This window comes from Populus trichocarpa, chromosome 9 (genome assembly GCF_000002775.5).
Source record: "Populus trichocarpa isolate Nisqually-1 chromosome 9, P.trichocarpa_v4.1, whole genome shotgun sequence".
NCBI lineage: Eukaryota > Viridiplantae > Streptophyta > Magnoliopsida > Malpighiales > Salicaceae > Populus > Populus trichocarpa.
The window spans coordinates 9,312,121-9,326,505 of record NC_037293.2 but is presented as its reverse complement, the minus strand read 5'-3'; the positions used below and the strand labels follow the sequence as shown (position 1 = coordinate 9,326,505).

General features: G+C 33.9%; 1 protein-coding gene, 1 long non-coding RNA gene and 1 other non-coding gene across 13 annotated transcripts; 2 read left to right on the top strand and 1 right to left on the bottom strand.

Moving 5' to 3' along the window:
* The first annotated feature begins 5,079 nt into the window (after positions 1-5,079).
* Positions 5,080-7,215, top strand: LOC7457515 (uncharacterized). 9 transcript variants are annotated; one of them, XR_008060166.1, is made up of 7 exons: positions 5,080-5,190; positions 5,266-5,350; positions 5,499-5,586; positions 5,694-5,768; positions 5,838-6,080; positions 6,647-6,705; positions 6,805-7,215. It is a non-coding gene; the product is annotated as an uncharacterized LOC7457515 (long non-coding RNA). The 9 variants fall into 9 exon arrangements; XR_008060165.1 differs by having other exon boundaries at positions 6,647-6,718; XR_008060159.1 differs by having other exon boundaries at positions 6,177-6,705.
* Positions 7,216-7,796: 581 nt separating this feature from the next.
* On the top strand, positions 7,797-7,868 carry TRNAW-CCA (transfer RNA tryptophan (anticodon CCA)). Its single transcript has one exon. It is a non-coding gene; the product is annotated as a tRNA-Trp (tRNA).
* Positions 7,869-10,055: 2,187 nt separating this feature from the next.
* Positions 10,056-14,108, bottom strand: LOC7490003 (serine/threonine-protein kinase SRK2E). 3 transcript variants are annotated; one of them, XM_024609048.2, is made up of 10 exons: positions 13,653-14,108; positions 13,370-13,567; positions 12,022-12,096; positions 11,837-11,938; positions 11,706-11,759; positions 11,519-11,611; positions 11,282-11,374; positions 11,044-11,148; positions 10,865-10,963; positions 10,056-10,587 (listed from the first exon to the last, which is right to left on the bottom strand). In XM_024609048.2, the coding sequence occupies exons 2-10, from the start codon at positions 13,544-13,546 to the stop codon at positions 10,297-10,299; spliced, it is 1,089 nt and encodes a 362-aa protein (XP_024464816.1). In that variant the 5' UTR covers positions 13,547-13,567; positions 13,653-14,108; the 3' UTR covers positions 10,056-10,296. The 3 variants fall into 3 exon arrangements, with proteins under 3 accessions (XP_024464816.1, XP_024464815.1, XP_024464817.1); XM_024609047.2 differs by having other exon boundaries at positions 13,370-14,108; XM_024609049.2 differs by lacking the exon at positions 13,653-14,108 and having other exon boundaries at positions 13,378-13,547.
* Between the last annotated feature and the right edge of the window lie 277 nt (positions 14,109-14,385).

Below are 14,385 nucleotides of genomic sequence, written 5' to 3'. Positions count from 1 at the left end.
TTGCGTTTTTTTCCTTGCTCTTAATTTTCATCTTTATTTTAGTAACTGAAGCTTTATGTCGGAAGAGTAGAGATCGGCACAAGAGGGGTCAAGTTCAATTAACTTCTAGCATGTCCTTCATGCAGACATGCTAATCTTTGTAATTAGCAAAAAAATATCTCCAGAAGTATGAGTTACGAATTTGATCATGGTATAAACATATTTAAGTTCAAGGGTACCAGAATTAATAAATGAACTGGTATCAAATAAGGTCTTCGCTGTTGAAATGGCATCTAATTATGAATCCTACGGGTCGGGTTTTGTAATATTCATATCCAAACCCAAATCTTCACCTACCCGAACTTGATCGGGTATCCATGGTTATCCAACAGCCGACCTTGCCCACGCACCTCTTTTGTTACTGATATGATACCCACCTAAAGTCAGCATTCATGCTCATCAATGTAGCATTTAAGAAATTTCTAACTTATAAAATCTCAACACCTCAAAATCTTGGGTGCACTGTAACTTTTAAAACAATGAGCCAAAAAAACATATCATCTCCCTCAACTTGAAGAACCTCGATGTTGCAATGATCCGAAGCTTTTGTAATACAATCACACTGGTAGTAATACATATCATAATCAGTTCCAACTCTCAACAGATCTGAATGAAAACCCAGCCAAGACCAACCTGAAAGTTAACCCAAAAATGACCCAAACCCGTTCCAACCTCTTCCTCTTCCCCTCATGAGAAACACCGGATCCTAGCAAAACAATAGAAAACAAGAAAACCCAAAATCCAAAGACAAACTAGGCATAGGATATAAGACCCGAAACAATTAGAGGGAAACACTTATCTCGGCCCAGCTTTCTTCGGGCTTCAGAAAAATCCAAAGACACCATACCGTGGAATGGCTGTCCGGTATTGATAAACAATTCATGTCTACTTCTTATTTCTTATTATTTAGTGAATTTCTCGGTGTTAAAAAGTTTTGTTCTAAAATTTTTTATTTTTTCATGTTATTAATATTATTTATTTTTTATTTTATTTACATCACTAATTAATTATAATATTGTTGACTCTTTTCATCAAATTTTAATTTTTTAATTGAAATTATTAATATATAATTAATTAAAAAAATTATATAATTTTACTATTCAAGTTTATATTATATTTTTCATCTCATATGAAAAAAAATATTTTCGACAATCTTAACCTATATCCTATATTCCGGTAGCAAGTGGTAAGAACATTTGCCGACAATTCGATATAATCGCAGTTGGGTAATGTGCCATTCTTTTTTAAAAAAAAAATATAGCAAGATATATAAACAGGCGTCGTGTGATTAAGGAATATTCTTTCGTTTTTAAATATATTTTGCGTCTAACAAAATAAAATGTGAAATGGTGTTCTCATGTCACTTAGCTATCTTTCTTGAAAAACCGGGTCAACTCTCCTGCAAGGATCTCTTATGATCATGGATAATGATGCTCTTCCTTTAAGCTATAGTTATTGAAACACGTAGAGGAAAAAAAAAAGACAGGAAGATTGCTCAATGAAACAGATAAAAGTAATTTAGTTTAATTATACATGATTATTACAACTCAAAATCTGATTAATTAAACTATATTAATAATTAATTAAATTTCAATTTAATTAATTAAAAGTACAGCATGTTGACTATCCACCATTAAAAGGATAGTACAGAAACACTTAATCAATCATATTTTTTTTTTCCTTAACAAAACAGAGACTCGAATTTGAAATATGTTACGGGTAGGGGAATATGAATACAAGTTGAGCTATTATATTGATTAAGAAACATGATTTCACTTCTATGAGCAGTAGCATCTTGATATGAAAGAACAGGATCATACCAGATCTCTCTTTGTTCATAAAATTGCAGCAAGGCAGCATGCTTGACGTTTGTTTCGGCGAAGAAGCTCAGAACATGTCCACAATTCAAAGCAACTGAGTTACAACTCTGTGAACCCGGTATATATTTACAGATTCCTCCAGCAAAAGTAACATGTAATTAACAGGTGTTAAGAACTGATTCTGTGTCATCCTTGGGCTAATAATTTTAGCATGAAGCATTTATTATCCCGGCTTATGCCAGCAATTACAAGAACACGTCCACCGGCAATTCGATTTAATCACATTAATGGAGTAGTGCTGTCCTTGATTGTTTGAAAGAAAAAGAAGATGCCCTGTGATTAAATTATATTAATATTTTTCATGCTTGAAATACTGTAGTTTTTGTGTGAAATAATGTAAGTGTAATGATGCTCTCATCATGTCGTTGTCTCTATTCATTCGAATCTACTGCATCTGGCCCACAACATCACTATGATTATATGATTCATGCGCAATAATGCTTTTCTTTAAATGATCGACTATCAAAAAAGAAAAAAAAAACTAGTAGTTGTACTCTCACTTTGAAGGAATTTATTCATATCAACAGTAATTCGAATAATATAGAGATTTATATACAATTTAAATATATTTATATACAATAATATAGAGACACTGATCACTCATCTTCGCAAAGAGAAATCAATAATATTATAGTCCCACTATCTTCAAAATGAAATTCAAAATTCAAAAAGCAGCTGAATTGAGGTTGATACATATGCTGATATTATCAGACAAATACATCAACATCAAAGTTGATTTTTGACAATGGAGTTTCCTCTGTGTGTGTGTGTGTGTGTGTGTGTGTGTGGATAAGTCCATTATTGGACTTCATTTACAATCTCTCTAAGATGTAGTATTTTTCTCCTTCCCCCACTTCTACTAGAATAATAGCCCTCTTATCTGAGTGTTCATTGATCATAAGCATATATCCCTTAATTTAAATGAAGAAAAATAGTCAACACAAATTAATATTGTCCTTGGAAAAATAACATAGCAGGAGCGAGAGAAAAACATTTCGAAGAAATTAATGACAAAAGTAAATATATTGCAAGTTAGTTAATGGGAATATATAGTAGATTAATTACTTCCAAAGATAATCAAGAACTGAACCATCAAAATCATCGAGCATGTAACTCAATTGGCGAGATAGAGTCTCCTGCAGTGCAGTCTCGTACGTGTTCTAGCCTCTACTTTGTAATTAAAAAAAAAAAACTATGACAAAATTAAAATCCATACAGATAGAGTTTAATTACAAAGAAGGCATTATCTCTCACCAACTACAAGCCTCTCCTTTATGTACACATAACCATAAAAGAAAGAAAACAACCTGAAAGAGCTAGTAGTAGACGCTTTCTTGTGAAGAAACTGGACAGAGCGATCAACTTTCACGGAAGAAAACCAACAAAAGGAACCGGAGCAATATAATGATGGTTTGCTAGAGGTGCAGCTGTACCATTCTGTTGAATAACTATTCCAATGGCTTCAACCACAGCCATGATAAACTCCATAGCCAGTTTCACTAGGGCTATGCACATCTCTAATCTTTGTATCACCATTTTTATTTGCTCTCTTCTTCTTCCCTCCGCGTCCCTCTCCCTAACTTTTCAAGTTAAAGCAACCGACATATATATATATAGCAACAAAAGAAATGGCTTCCCTATTACCACAGTGGGAAAAGAGAGAGAAAATACCAATCTTTTTTTCTTCTTTTTTTTGAAAATAGAAGATATCCTATAGTCTATTTTGGCTTTTGGAAACTCCAAGAGACATCTAAACAAGAAGCTAGCTAGATCTCCCTCTCTATCTGTCTATTTCACAGTAATATTGACTGTTGAAGACATAGGGGAAACTCAAGTTGAGAAGAGATAAGCCATATCTAAACTTCATGTGTGTGTTTACTATTAGCAACAAGGCGCGCATATGATTACTATAGTTGAAAAAGAGAAGATGCCATCATGTTATCCTTCTGGATATATGCGACAAGCTTCAACTAATGAGATGACTGTGACATGATATTTTGTGTTTCGCTAAGAGGGCAACACTTCGGCCTCAAAACAATACGGGGTAAGTAAGAACTTGCCCCCAAACAATTATGCCTATCTCAACTGAGTGATCCAACTATTAATTCTCGCAATTGAGTCCCCATCTACTGAGATTCTACTCAATTAACGCCCAGTGTTATCCACGGTCAATATTGAATCCCTTAATGTTGCATGTGCCTTCAATTTAAGCTTTATTTTAGTGCAAAACTCGGGCTTCTGTTCGCATTATAAATAGCACACCTGTACGCTCCTAACTCTTTTTACAAACGAAAAGAGTTATAATCCCTTTTAAAACTGCATGATTTTTTGAGTGCTAATAAATCTTTGTTAATGAATTTTTACACCAAAATGGGGGGTTAATATATCTCTTAACTGTAGATAATAATGGGGGTTAATTGAATCAATCTTCAGCAAACGGGGCCTTAATTGGGACAACTAATAGTTGAAGCACTCAGTCGGGAGATGCACGATAGTTTGAGGACAGATTTCGTTCTTGCCCTGCACACATTATGAATAGAATTGCCAAATAATTGAAATGGTCCCCATTCGACCAACCAGCAACGTGGCTTGCAGGCCATGCTAATTAACCGATGGCAACTAAACCTTTTGATCAGCTTGCATTGTCTAAAATCAACTTCTTTTTTTTAATCTAAAAATGGGAATGGTAGCTGAGCCCATTGCCTTCGTTTCAATCAAATCATCAGAATAATAATAAGAACGTCTAGTATAGTTTAAAAGCTGTTTAAAATGGTGTTTTGGAAGCTGTTTCAACTAAGCTACAGAGTGAGGATTTCAGAATTGTATTGACACATATATATTTTTTTCATCTTTTTATTTTAAAAAAAAACATGGATCCCCGAGTAGATCTACATGGTAAACATCGTCTTCTTCTGATCCAGTGTAAGCTCTATCATTCAACTAAAAAATATCGAGGCCCATAAAAATACGAAACCCATGCCCAAGAAATACAGCACAACAACCTCCAAGTCCAAGCAGATAGCCTGCTGAAAACAAAATAGGCTAGCCGTTGAAATTCAAAAGTACATGCCCTTAAACGATTCCCGTTGAAAATATGGAGGGGCAAACTAACCTTGTTTCATGTTTCATGTTTCCTGATCTTGCTCTGCAAACTTTGTTGACAGATAGCTGAATCTGGAAAGATCTATGCTGAAGAAAAAGAAGTTCAGGCGAAGCTACTTGAGAGATCTGTTAAAGAGCTAGAATGCACCACTAATGTGCTATAAACAAGGTTAGTTTTCTAATTTATGGTCGAGTTAAAGCAGCTTACAATTTCAAAATCAGTGTCTTATATAACACTTGTCAGGTTGACATTCTTAAAGCAGAAGCAGAACGACAAAGAATGCAGAGAGAAGAGCTCGGAGATTGAGCTTCATTCAGTAAAACATCAGGTGCAGAATGTTGAAAGTGTTGACACTGGCATGAAAAGGCTCAGATACATTATTTAGCTTTGTCTTTTTATCAGATTCTATTGTATGTTTGCTTAGATACTTTGATGTTGCTTCAACTTTTCAATATATGGTTTTCTTTCATCTACAGGCATTTGGAGGAGAAGGAGAGAGGCCTAGAAGATGCACTGAATCATATACAAATCCTTGAAAGGTATATATCTAACAAGGAAGCAGAGGTAAAGCTCCTTTATTCACCATTTTGGTACATTCTTACAAATGATTAAACATTGTTTTTACCTGCGGTTTCAGCAATTGAAAGGCATGCTTTGTTACCATTCAACAGATTTCCCAGTTCAAGGCACCTATCACTGAGCTAAATTTGCATTCAGAAGCACAGGCTAGTGAGTATAAACAGAAGGTAGGCAAAGTTTTATAGTTCTTCCATCTCATATTTCTTTAGTTGTATTTTAAGAAATTCTGAAAACAGTTCAAGGCATTGGAAGGCATGGTTGAACAAGTAAAACCTGAGGGCCATTTCACTCATAGCATGAGCTCTTCGTCGAACAAGTCCGAGAAAAATGCTGCCAAGTCCAGGGGTTCTGATTCCCCTTTCAAATGCATTGGTTTAGGCTTGGCACAACAAATAAAATGTGAGAAGGATGAGGACCTTGCGGCGGCAAGACTGCGTATTGAAGAGCTAGAATCCTTAGCAGTTAATCGACAGAAAGAGGTAGGCTTTACACTCCAAATGTAAATCCAACTTGATATTTGTGTCAGATAATGTCTCACCAGAAGATCCTCATGTTCTATTTGCATTAAATGCCAGATTGGCTGCTGATGAGAGAATGACCCATGATGTAATCCGCGATTTACTAGGAGTAAAACTAGATAGGACAAATTATGTGGTAAATTTACGTTGTTCTGCACTGCTCTTTTGTTTAATCATGGTTTTTGGCAATTCAGACCACATATAGAATTGAGACTACGTGTCTCCTTTTTTGTTTTTGGTAATTTATATGATAATGTCAGATAAAGTGCTCAGACATAAAGCTCTTTCTGCATTTAAAAAAGGCAAGAGAAAAAAAACAAAAACAAAAGGTAAAGAGAGAGTAGTTTTCATGAATGTGTTTGTTCATGTACCTATATGTTAATGGCAGCCACTGTTAGATGATAAACAAGTGGAGAATATTGTAGAAAAAGCTCACCTTGGAGCCTCAAGTAAAGGTTTTTTTAGCTTTGGTATTGCCTTGGAAACCCACATGTGAATTCTCTTAATGGTTTCCACTGTCCATATAGGAGCAGGAAGTTATCAAGCTTAAGCAGCAGCTCAGTGAGTTTATTGAGGAGAGGCAAGGGTAAGCATCAAAGGTATTATCTTCTCCGTATGGAATTTAACTTACCGAGTCCCTTCATATATACCAACGTGTGTTTGATCCACGTGCTATTCTTTACAGGAAATCATCAAAGGTCTTCCTAAGGGATTAAAGATTGTTGATCTTTCAGCGGTATGCTTTGTGTTCCTGTATGTTGTCTTGTTTAAGCCATCATGCAATAATTTGAAAACTCAGAGTTTGCTAATGTCAAGTCTTATCTTGTAATGTGTTTAGGACTTCCGGTTACGAGATATTTCTGAGTATGAATGTTGTTTGAGGTATGATTCTTCGGCCTATATTTTAGGTTGTGGATAGATTTTATTGGCTCACTTGCTTCAGCTTTTCTGCCTAGGAAGAGGCAGGTGCAGCTTTTAATTGAATTGTATGGTATGGTGGCACTGATTTCATAGCAGTTTTCTTTTTCGAGTTTATGAAGTTTGATCCGTTGTTTGTGGACAGACGGAATGAAATAAATGTTTTGCTTGTCTAATTTTTCATGAGAATATATTGACAGGATACTGATGTTCCATGGCATTTGATTGCCGCAACAATATTCTTCACATTGATGAAATTGCAGGAATTTTATGGAAAATAACCATCTCAATTCAATAATTTAAATTATTAGATAAAGTTTTAAAATATAATTTATATTATTCTCTAACACATCTTTTCAAGTGAAAACCATTTAGATTTAAAAATTACACAGACTCACATTATTTTTTGTTTTACTTTTATCAAATAAATAAGGATGATGAGATTTAAACTTATGATTATTTGATTATCAAGACTCTAATACCTTATTAAAAAATCATCTCAACTCAATAACTTACACTATTAAATAAAATTTTAAAATATAATTTATATTATTTATTCGATTTTATTTCACATGTCACGCTTTGCCAATGGAGTGTTATGGAAAGGCAGCATGATCAACAATGTGGATAAAGGGGATGCATGGATAAAGTTCAATTAAATTGTGTTTCCCATGTAATTCGGTTTGTCTTGATTCATAACGTCATATGTTCGAATATGTATTTAGTTTAAATATAATGTCTCGGATATTGAGCTCAGGTGGATCTGTGGCGCAATGGTAGCGCGTCTGACTCCAGATCAGAAGGTTGCGTGTTCGATTCACGTCAGGTTCAATTTTAATTTTTCTTTTCGTCTAAGGCCACACCACTCAGACGCCAGGAGGCTTCTTCTTTGCTTTTAGTTCAATCAATAACAGTATTAAGAAAAAATTATTAGATCCCTCTTCAAATATCAATTCAATGTGTCATTAAATTCCTTTTAATTCACTAGTCACAATTATTAAACTCGATTTTGCATGGTGGATAGGACGTAGAATAGTTCAGCCTATTACTTTTTTATTGGAAGAATAAATCTATTTGAGCATATTTTATTATTTATTTTATTTTTTTGAAATTATGATAGAATAATAGTAATGTTTTTGAATTTTACTATTTATATATATTTTTTTCATTTTATGAGATAATTTTTGATGATTAATAAAAAATATTACAGATTTTGCATATCTCTAATCTTTTTTTTTTGTTTAGTTTTTTTTAAAAAAAAACTTTTTTCTTTTCATGCTTTAAATCTTTTGTTTATTATCCCGTATTAAATCTGATATTAGACTTAGTTTCACTTATTTTTTACTAGATTTCTTTTTAAATTGGTTTGAATATTGATCCAGTGATCTGTAAATTTTTATTATCTAAAATAATATTATTTTATTAAAAAAAATATCAATGTTGTTTGAGGTTAACCCAAGATGAGTTTGCGATTCGAGCCCTGAGCTGATTCTAACAAATATGGCTCAGCTCCATGTGAGAGGATGTATCCTTGAAATTATCCTCTAACTTAACATACCCACCCGAAAATATCCTACTGTACTCCTCTTCTTCTTCGTTTTTTGTTTTTATAATTTCAACCAAATCATTCGAATTTTGCAGCTTGAATCCACAATACACATCTTGGACAATGGAGGCGAAGGCTCCATTTGGCATTCCGGTCTAATTATCTTTTGAAAATTTATGGGAATATTTTTTATTTTTAAATTAAATTTTTTATATTTTTATACTATTTTAATATATTTTTAAATAAAAAATATTTTAAAAAACAATATTTATAATATTTCCAAGCATACGCACATGATAGCCCCTCTAGCGACTGATTATTGTTATTGTCTTTGAAGCATGCACACACACACAATACGCCCTGGTCCCTTCACCTTTTTTTTTTTTTTTGTTTAATTTTTTAAATAAAATTATTGAAATAATATTTAAATGTAATTTAATTATGCCACAACTTCCAAATAAAATAAAAGGGTTCTTTTGGTAATATTAACAATAGTCTTATAAATAATTATATGTAAAATTTAATTATTAATTAATTTACTTTTTCATAATCACATTAAATTGAGACCTTTGTTTTTCTAAGTTGAACTTTTAAATCGTTATAAGTTTTTATATAAAAAAAAAACTTCGGACAAAGAAAGTATTGTTTTTCAAAATAAGAAAAATAATGAATAACAAAAAAAAGTGTTTTTAATAGAAATAATTTTTTTCCCTCATAAATTTAAATCATTTCAATTTTTATGAATTTCTATTTTAATTTCATTAAATTCTTATTGAAAAAACCATACTATTGATGAAAAAAGTAATGATTATGTTAAATAACTAGAGATAAGTATAAATAATAATAAAAAAAAGAATTTTGACTGCATAAATACATTTTTTACTTTGGAATTTAAATTTGAGTTTTTATTTTAATAGTAGGCAAGTTAAATAAAAATAAGTTTTGGGAATTATGCCGCTACATTACGCGGGTACAAAAAGTTAGTTTGAACTAAAAACAAGAGTCCAAGGTCCTAGCCAACGAAAAAAATGAACAAGTAGTTCTCCAGAAGAGTTGTGTTAAGCAAAACCAGACAGAAGGTCAGATCATCAAGTTTTCTCCTTTGATGTTCAGCAACAAGAACCATTTTCCTTTCTCTCTCTCGCCCTAGCTAACTTGTCATTCATTGTGAGATGTTTTGAGATGTTTATAGTTTCAGCCAAATCACCCGAATTTTTCTGCTTGCTTCCATACCCCAAATAGTAAAGGAGCCTAAGAAGCTTTGCTGATAAACAGCTTTACCAAGAAATGATGATTGCAGATCACACGCATCCTTGACGAAGATAACCTGGTGTTCCTTTTGCCAGCAGAAGCACTAAAGACAGCCAGCCTAACCCTGTTGCTTTTGTCAAATACATGTCCATACCCTAAATATTCCTGCAAACAAAAAGTTATGGGAAAGGAAATTATAACAGAACAAGCAAGCAATATGATTCAAGATAAGATATAACAAGACTTTATTACATGAACGTGTTACAAGGTGTACACAAACAGTATTTTATATGCCACTTGAAAGTGTGACAACATATCACAGAAGAACAGAAGCAATCCTCTGAGGGTGCTAGCATAACGGGACACATGCATGTAGAAACTTGGTCCTCCATTCTTTTACAGTCACTTCACTTTCACAGGCAATCAGCACAGCATTCTAGATACCCCTTCACTAGTAGGCATTCACATTGCATATACTATCTCTCCACTGCTGTCCAGGTCAAGCTCAGGATCACTCTCCAAGTCCTCCATGTCGTCATCAATGTCCAGGCTGCCAGTCAAATATTGGTTGAGGCTGGGGGTGCCTGCTGCAGGTATGGTGGCTTCAGATATTATTTGCATTATCTCTTCAATGCTTTGCATTGGTTGATCGGGTTCTTCAAACTCGTTATTCATTGTATTTTCCACCATGAGATCTGCTGGGAGATTCTTTAGAAACCATTCATGATTCCTAATCTCGGGAATGGTAATCCTCTGTTCAAAAAGGTATTCAAATTAGAAACTTTACCCACAAAAAGTCAATAATAGAGCCATGAAGGGAGGGAGGATGAAGGATTTGGGACAGGATATTGGTGAAGCAAAATACTGAGAGTGAGGAGGAAAGAAAGGACATGCCAGTGAAGAGCGAGTAATATATATCATTTGACAAAAAATAAGCAATCAAAACAATATTTTTGAGATGGCAAACAGATAATCATTGTAAAAATGTTAACAGAATCTAATTTCAGGAATCAAGAGAGACCATACTAACCATTGCAGGGTCTGCTACAAAAATTCTTGAGATTAGATGTTGGCATTCAGGAGATATGTGAACATAGTCCGGAATTGAATACTGGACATTTAAAATTCGCTGAAAGAAACAACAGGATAGGTTTGTCAAGGTCTCAGCAAAGCTCCCATACTAAGCTAAGAAGAGAGGTGATACATTACGTGGATTGTGTTGCGAAAATTCATGGGCTCATCAGGGTCCTCGAAAGGGTATGCTCCCACCAGCATAACATATAAAGTCACACCACAAGACCATACATCTGCAATCTGAATGAAAGAATTAACTGCAAGACATCAGTATAACATCGAGTTGTAATGTACACATGTTGTAGTGCGAAAATGACATCCTTGCTCCATAAGTTCATGCATGTTGAATCAAGTAAAAGAACAGAAATCCTACCTTGCCATCGTATTCCTTCTTAAGTAACACTTCAGGAGCAATATAGGCAGGAGTTCCAACAGTAGATTTCGGTTGTGAGTGCAGCACAGATGACTGTTAAAAGCAGGTACGGACAATATGCAACTATGTCAGCAATTGAACAGGAAAAATCTTTACGAATGTTCATCCATGATCCTATAGACATCCAAGAAATCATATTATGGATTTTCAACAATAACAGCATAAGGATTCTTGTACCTTAGAGTAACCAAAATCACAAATCTTCAATCGAGGTGCTGGGCTTCCATCCAACAATGTATTCTCCAGTTTCAAGTCACGGTGGCATACTTGCTTCACAAAGGAATGAATTAAAACACAACAAACCCCTCATACTTTTTGCTAAAGTAAGAACAATAAACAAAGGCATAATATAGGATTTACTAACCATTGCATGGCAGTAGCTAACTCCTGATATAAGTTGTTGAAAGAAAAAGCGTGCCTGCATCACAAGGCTGAGCGCATTACAAAAAAAAAATATCAGGAGCACTAAAACATATCTATGTGTTGGGTAAGAACCTCATCCTCGCTGAAGCGACCAGCAATACATATGCGCTCAAAGAGCTCTCCACCAGATGCATATTCCATCACAATTGCCAGGTGAGTTGGGGTTAATATGACCTATAGTCGTGCCATTGAGTTATTGAATAAAAACTACCTCTTTGTAAAGGGAAAAAAATAATAAGTTGTAGGAATTGACAGACCTCTTTGAATCTGACAATGTTGGGATGCCTAAGCGACCTGTGGTTAATGATTTCTCTTCGCACGTTTTCATCTATCTGTTGCACGGAAAATAAATTAAGGTTAGTTTATCTATTGTTGAATTATTGCATATCAAGTACAAAGATTTCTTGTATAACACCGAGAATGCCAACTCCTAGGGATGGCAATGTTACCCCGGGTTAGGTTTCTTTATATACATACCCTACCCATTACACATGGAGTAAAAGATTTAGATATTTATACCCCTTCCATCGGGTTTGGGGTGTCCATATGGATATCCATTTTATGACTATTATTTATTATTCAACAAAAAATAAAATAGTGATATATATTTGAATTTTATATATATATATATATATATATATATATATATATATTATTGAATTAAAAATAATAATATAAATGTTCTATACTTATCTATATAATACAAATATATATCTTGGGTCGGCTTTGCCAATATCCATACCTTATCCATCACCCATCAAGTAAAGTAATTATCCATAATAATAAAATAAAATAAAAAATTGTTCATTCAGATCGGTATCCATCAGGTTTAGATCAAATTGTCATCCCTAATGACTCCACAATCAATAACTTGGATATGGGCTCTACATTAGTTGTCAGAATACAAACTAAAAATGGATGGCCGATTTCAAGAAACCTAATGGCCAAGACTGGCAAGTTATTTCATATGAAAAGTAACATTCAGTTTCTTTACATTTCTTTGTCAGGCAAATTACTTAACCTATAGCCATGCACGCAGCAAAAATTCACGGTTATATACAGGTTTTGTAAGTCGCAGGTTTTCCTAATTTGGAACTTGTGGCCGATATATGGTATTCTTATAGCCTGTCATTGTTCTGCCAAGTTGTGCTTTTGCTTCTAATTTTTACCCCCTTATTGATCACATTCATAACAAAATTCGTCAGATCAGGCATCTAATAAGTAAAATCAGTATAAACATTTGATCAACCAAAACCAAAAAAAATTCAAACAATCGCAAAACGACTATAGCCCGTAAACCTAGAAAAAAAAGCGAAAGGAGCTCGGTTCAAGTATAGAAATAAAGCAAAACAACTGATTAGACACTGAAGTAAATCGAAACAAAACAAATAGAATTCACACCAAAGAAATACATAAATCAGCCCTCAAGCACGCACAAACAAACGTAAATGATAAATCAATTTAATTAACCACTAAATTAAGAGCTTCCCATTAAGCTGTAACTAGAAACAAACTTAAGCAAGCTCAAAATCCCATAATAAACTTCGTAAAAAAAAGGAGTGAAAATCAGAACAAAAATAAATAAAAAAACACAATAGTACTAACCTTCTCACCTCTCTCGATATACTTAACAGCAACAAGATCATCAGTCTGTTTATCCCTCATCAACCTAGCCACACCAAAATTCCCTGACCCAATATCTTTCACTAACTCATACCGGTCTCCGTCGTGCATAATCGGCAGGTCCATTCCCGGTCCCACTGTCATCGCCGATCGATCCATTTCTCCTTATAACTCCCTCTACTTTAAATATATCTCTCAAAAAAAAAAAAGAATCCACGAGAAGAAAAATAATAAAAATAAAAAGAAGGCTCAATCAATAACTCACATTATCAACATCACTAGAGAAAACCTTTTCCAGAGAGATCGAAATGGAACTATACGTGGACCAAAAAGATTCGATTTTTGAACAAAAAACACGTGAAAAGCTCACCAACCCTTTATGGGTTTTTCATTTTTTTTTATTTTCTTTTAAATTAGAGAATGGGAGTTGCAGAGATATATTAGAGAAAGAGAGAGGAAGCGGAGAGAACTTGTGATAAAGTTTTCTTTTTAATTATATCATTATTTTTTTCCTTCTGACTCCCTCTAAAAACTAACTCTTAAAGCCTTCTTTCTTTCCTTCAATCTATAAGCAAAAGAAAACAGGGTTTTGTGTCTTTCACTTTGCCTTTTCACCTTCTTTTACTACTCTGGGTGATATCTTTTTTTTCCTCTTGGACAATGATTTTTGTTGTCTAAAAGTTAAGGAAGTTTCGTGATATGGGTTTTGTCTGAATGGGGGTGATGGTAATGAAATGACTGATATGGGTTTGTTTGCAGTTTGGACTTTGGATAAGGTTTAACTTCACAGGTCACGAGGACGAGGGTCGAGTTTTCTGGGTTTAGAAGGAATGATTCGATGTGGGGAGGAAGACAGTTGCAATTGTGGACTCTTCTTCCTTTTTACTTTGACTCGCCTGCTTTCTCCTTCAAAGCCTTGTGCGGTGATTTTCAAAACACAAAAAGAAATTAGATTGTTTAGGTTTTAGATTAGAAGATGTAATTTTTATTCAAATTTT

What these genes read in the sequence shown, in the direction of transcription:
- LOC7490003 (XM_024609047.2), bottom strand. Translation starts at nt 13,546, where the DNA reads ATGGATCGATCGGCGATGACAGTGGGACCGGGAATGGACCTGCCGATT. An exon ending in GTCGCTTCAGCGAGGATGAG is followed by an intron (nt 11,760 to 11,836) that starts GTTCTTACCCAA and finishes CTTGTGATGCAG; the next exon opens with GCACGCTTTTTCTTTCAACA. An exon ending in ATTTTCGCAACACAATCCAC is followed by an intron (nt 10,964 to 11,043) that starts GTAATGTATCAC and finishes TGTTTCTTTCAG; the next exon opens with CGAATTTTAAATGTCCAGTA.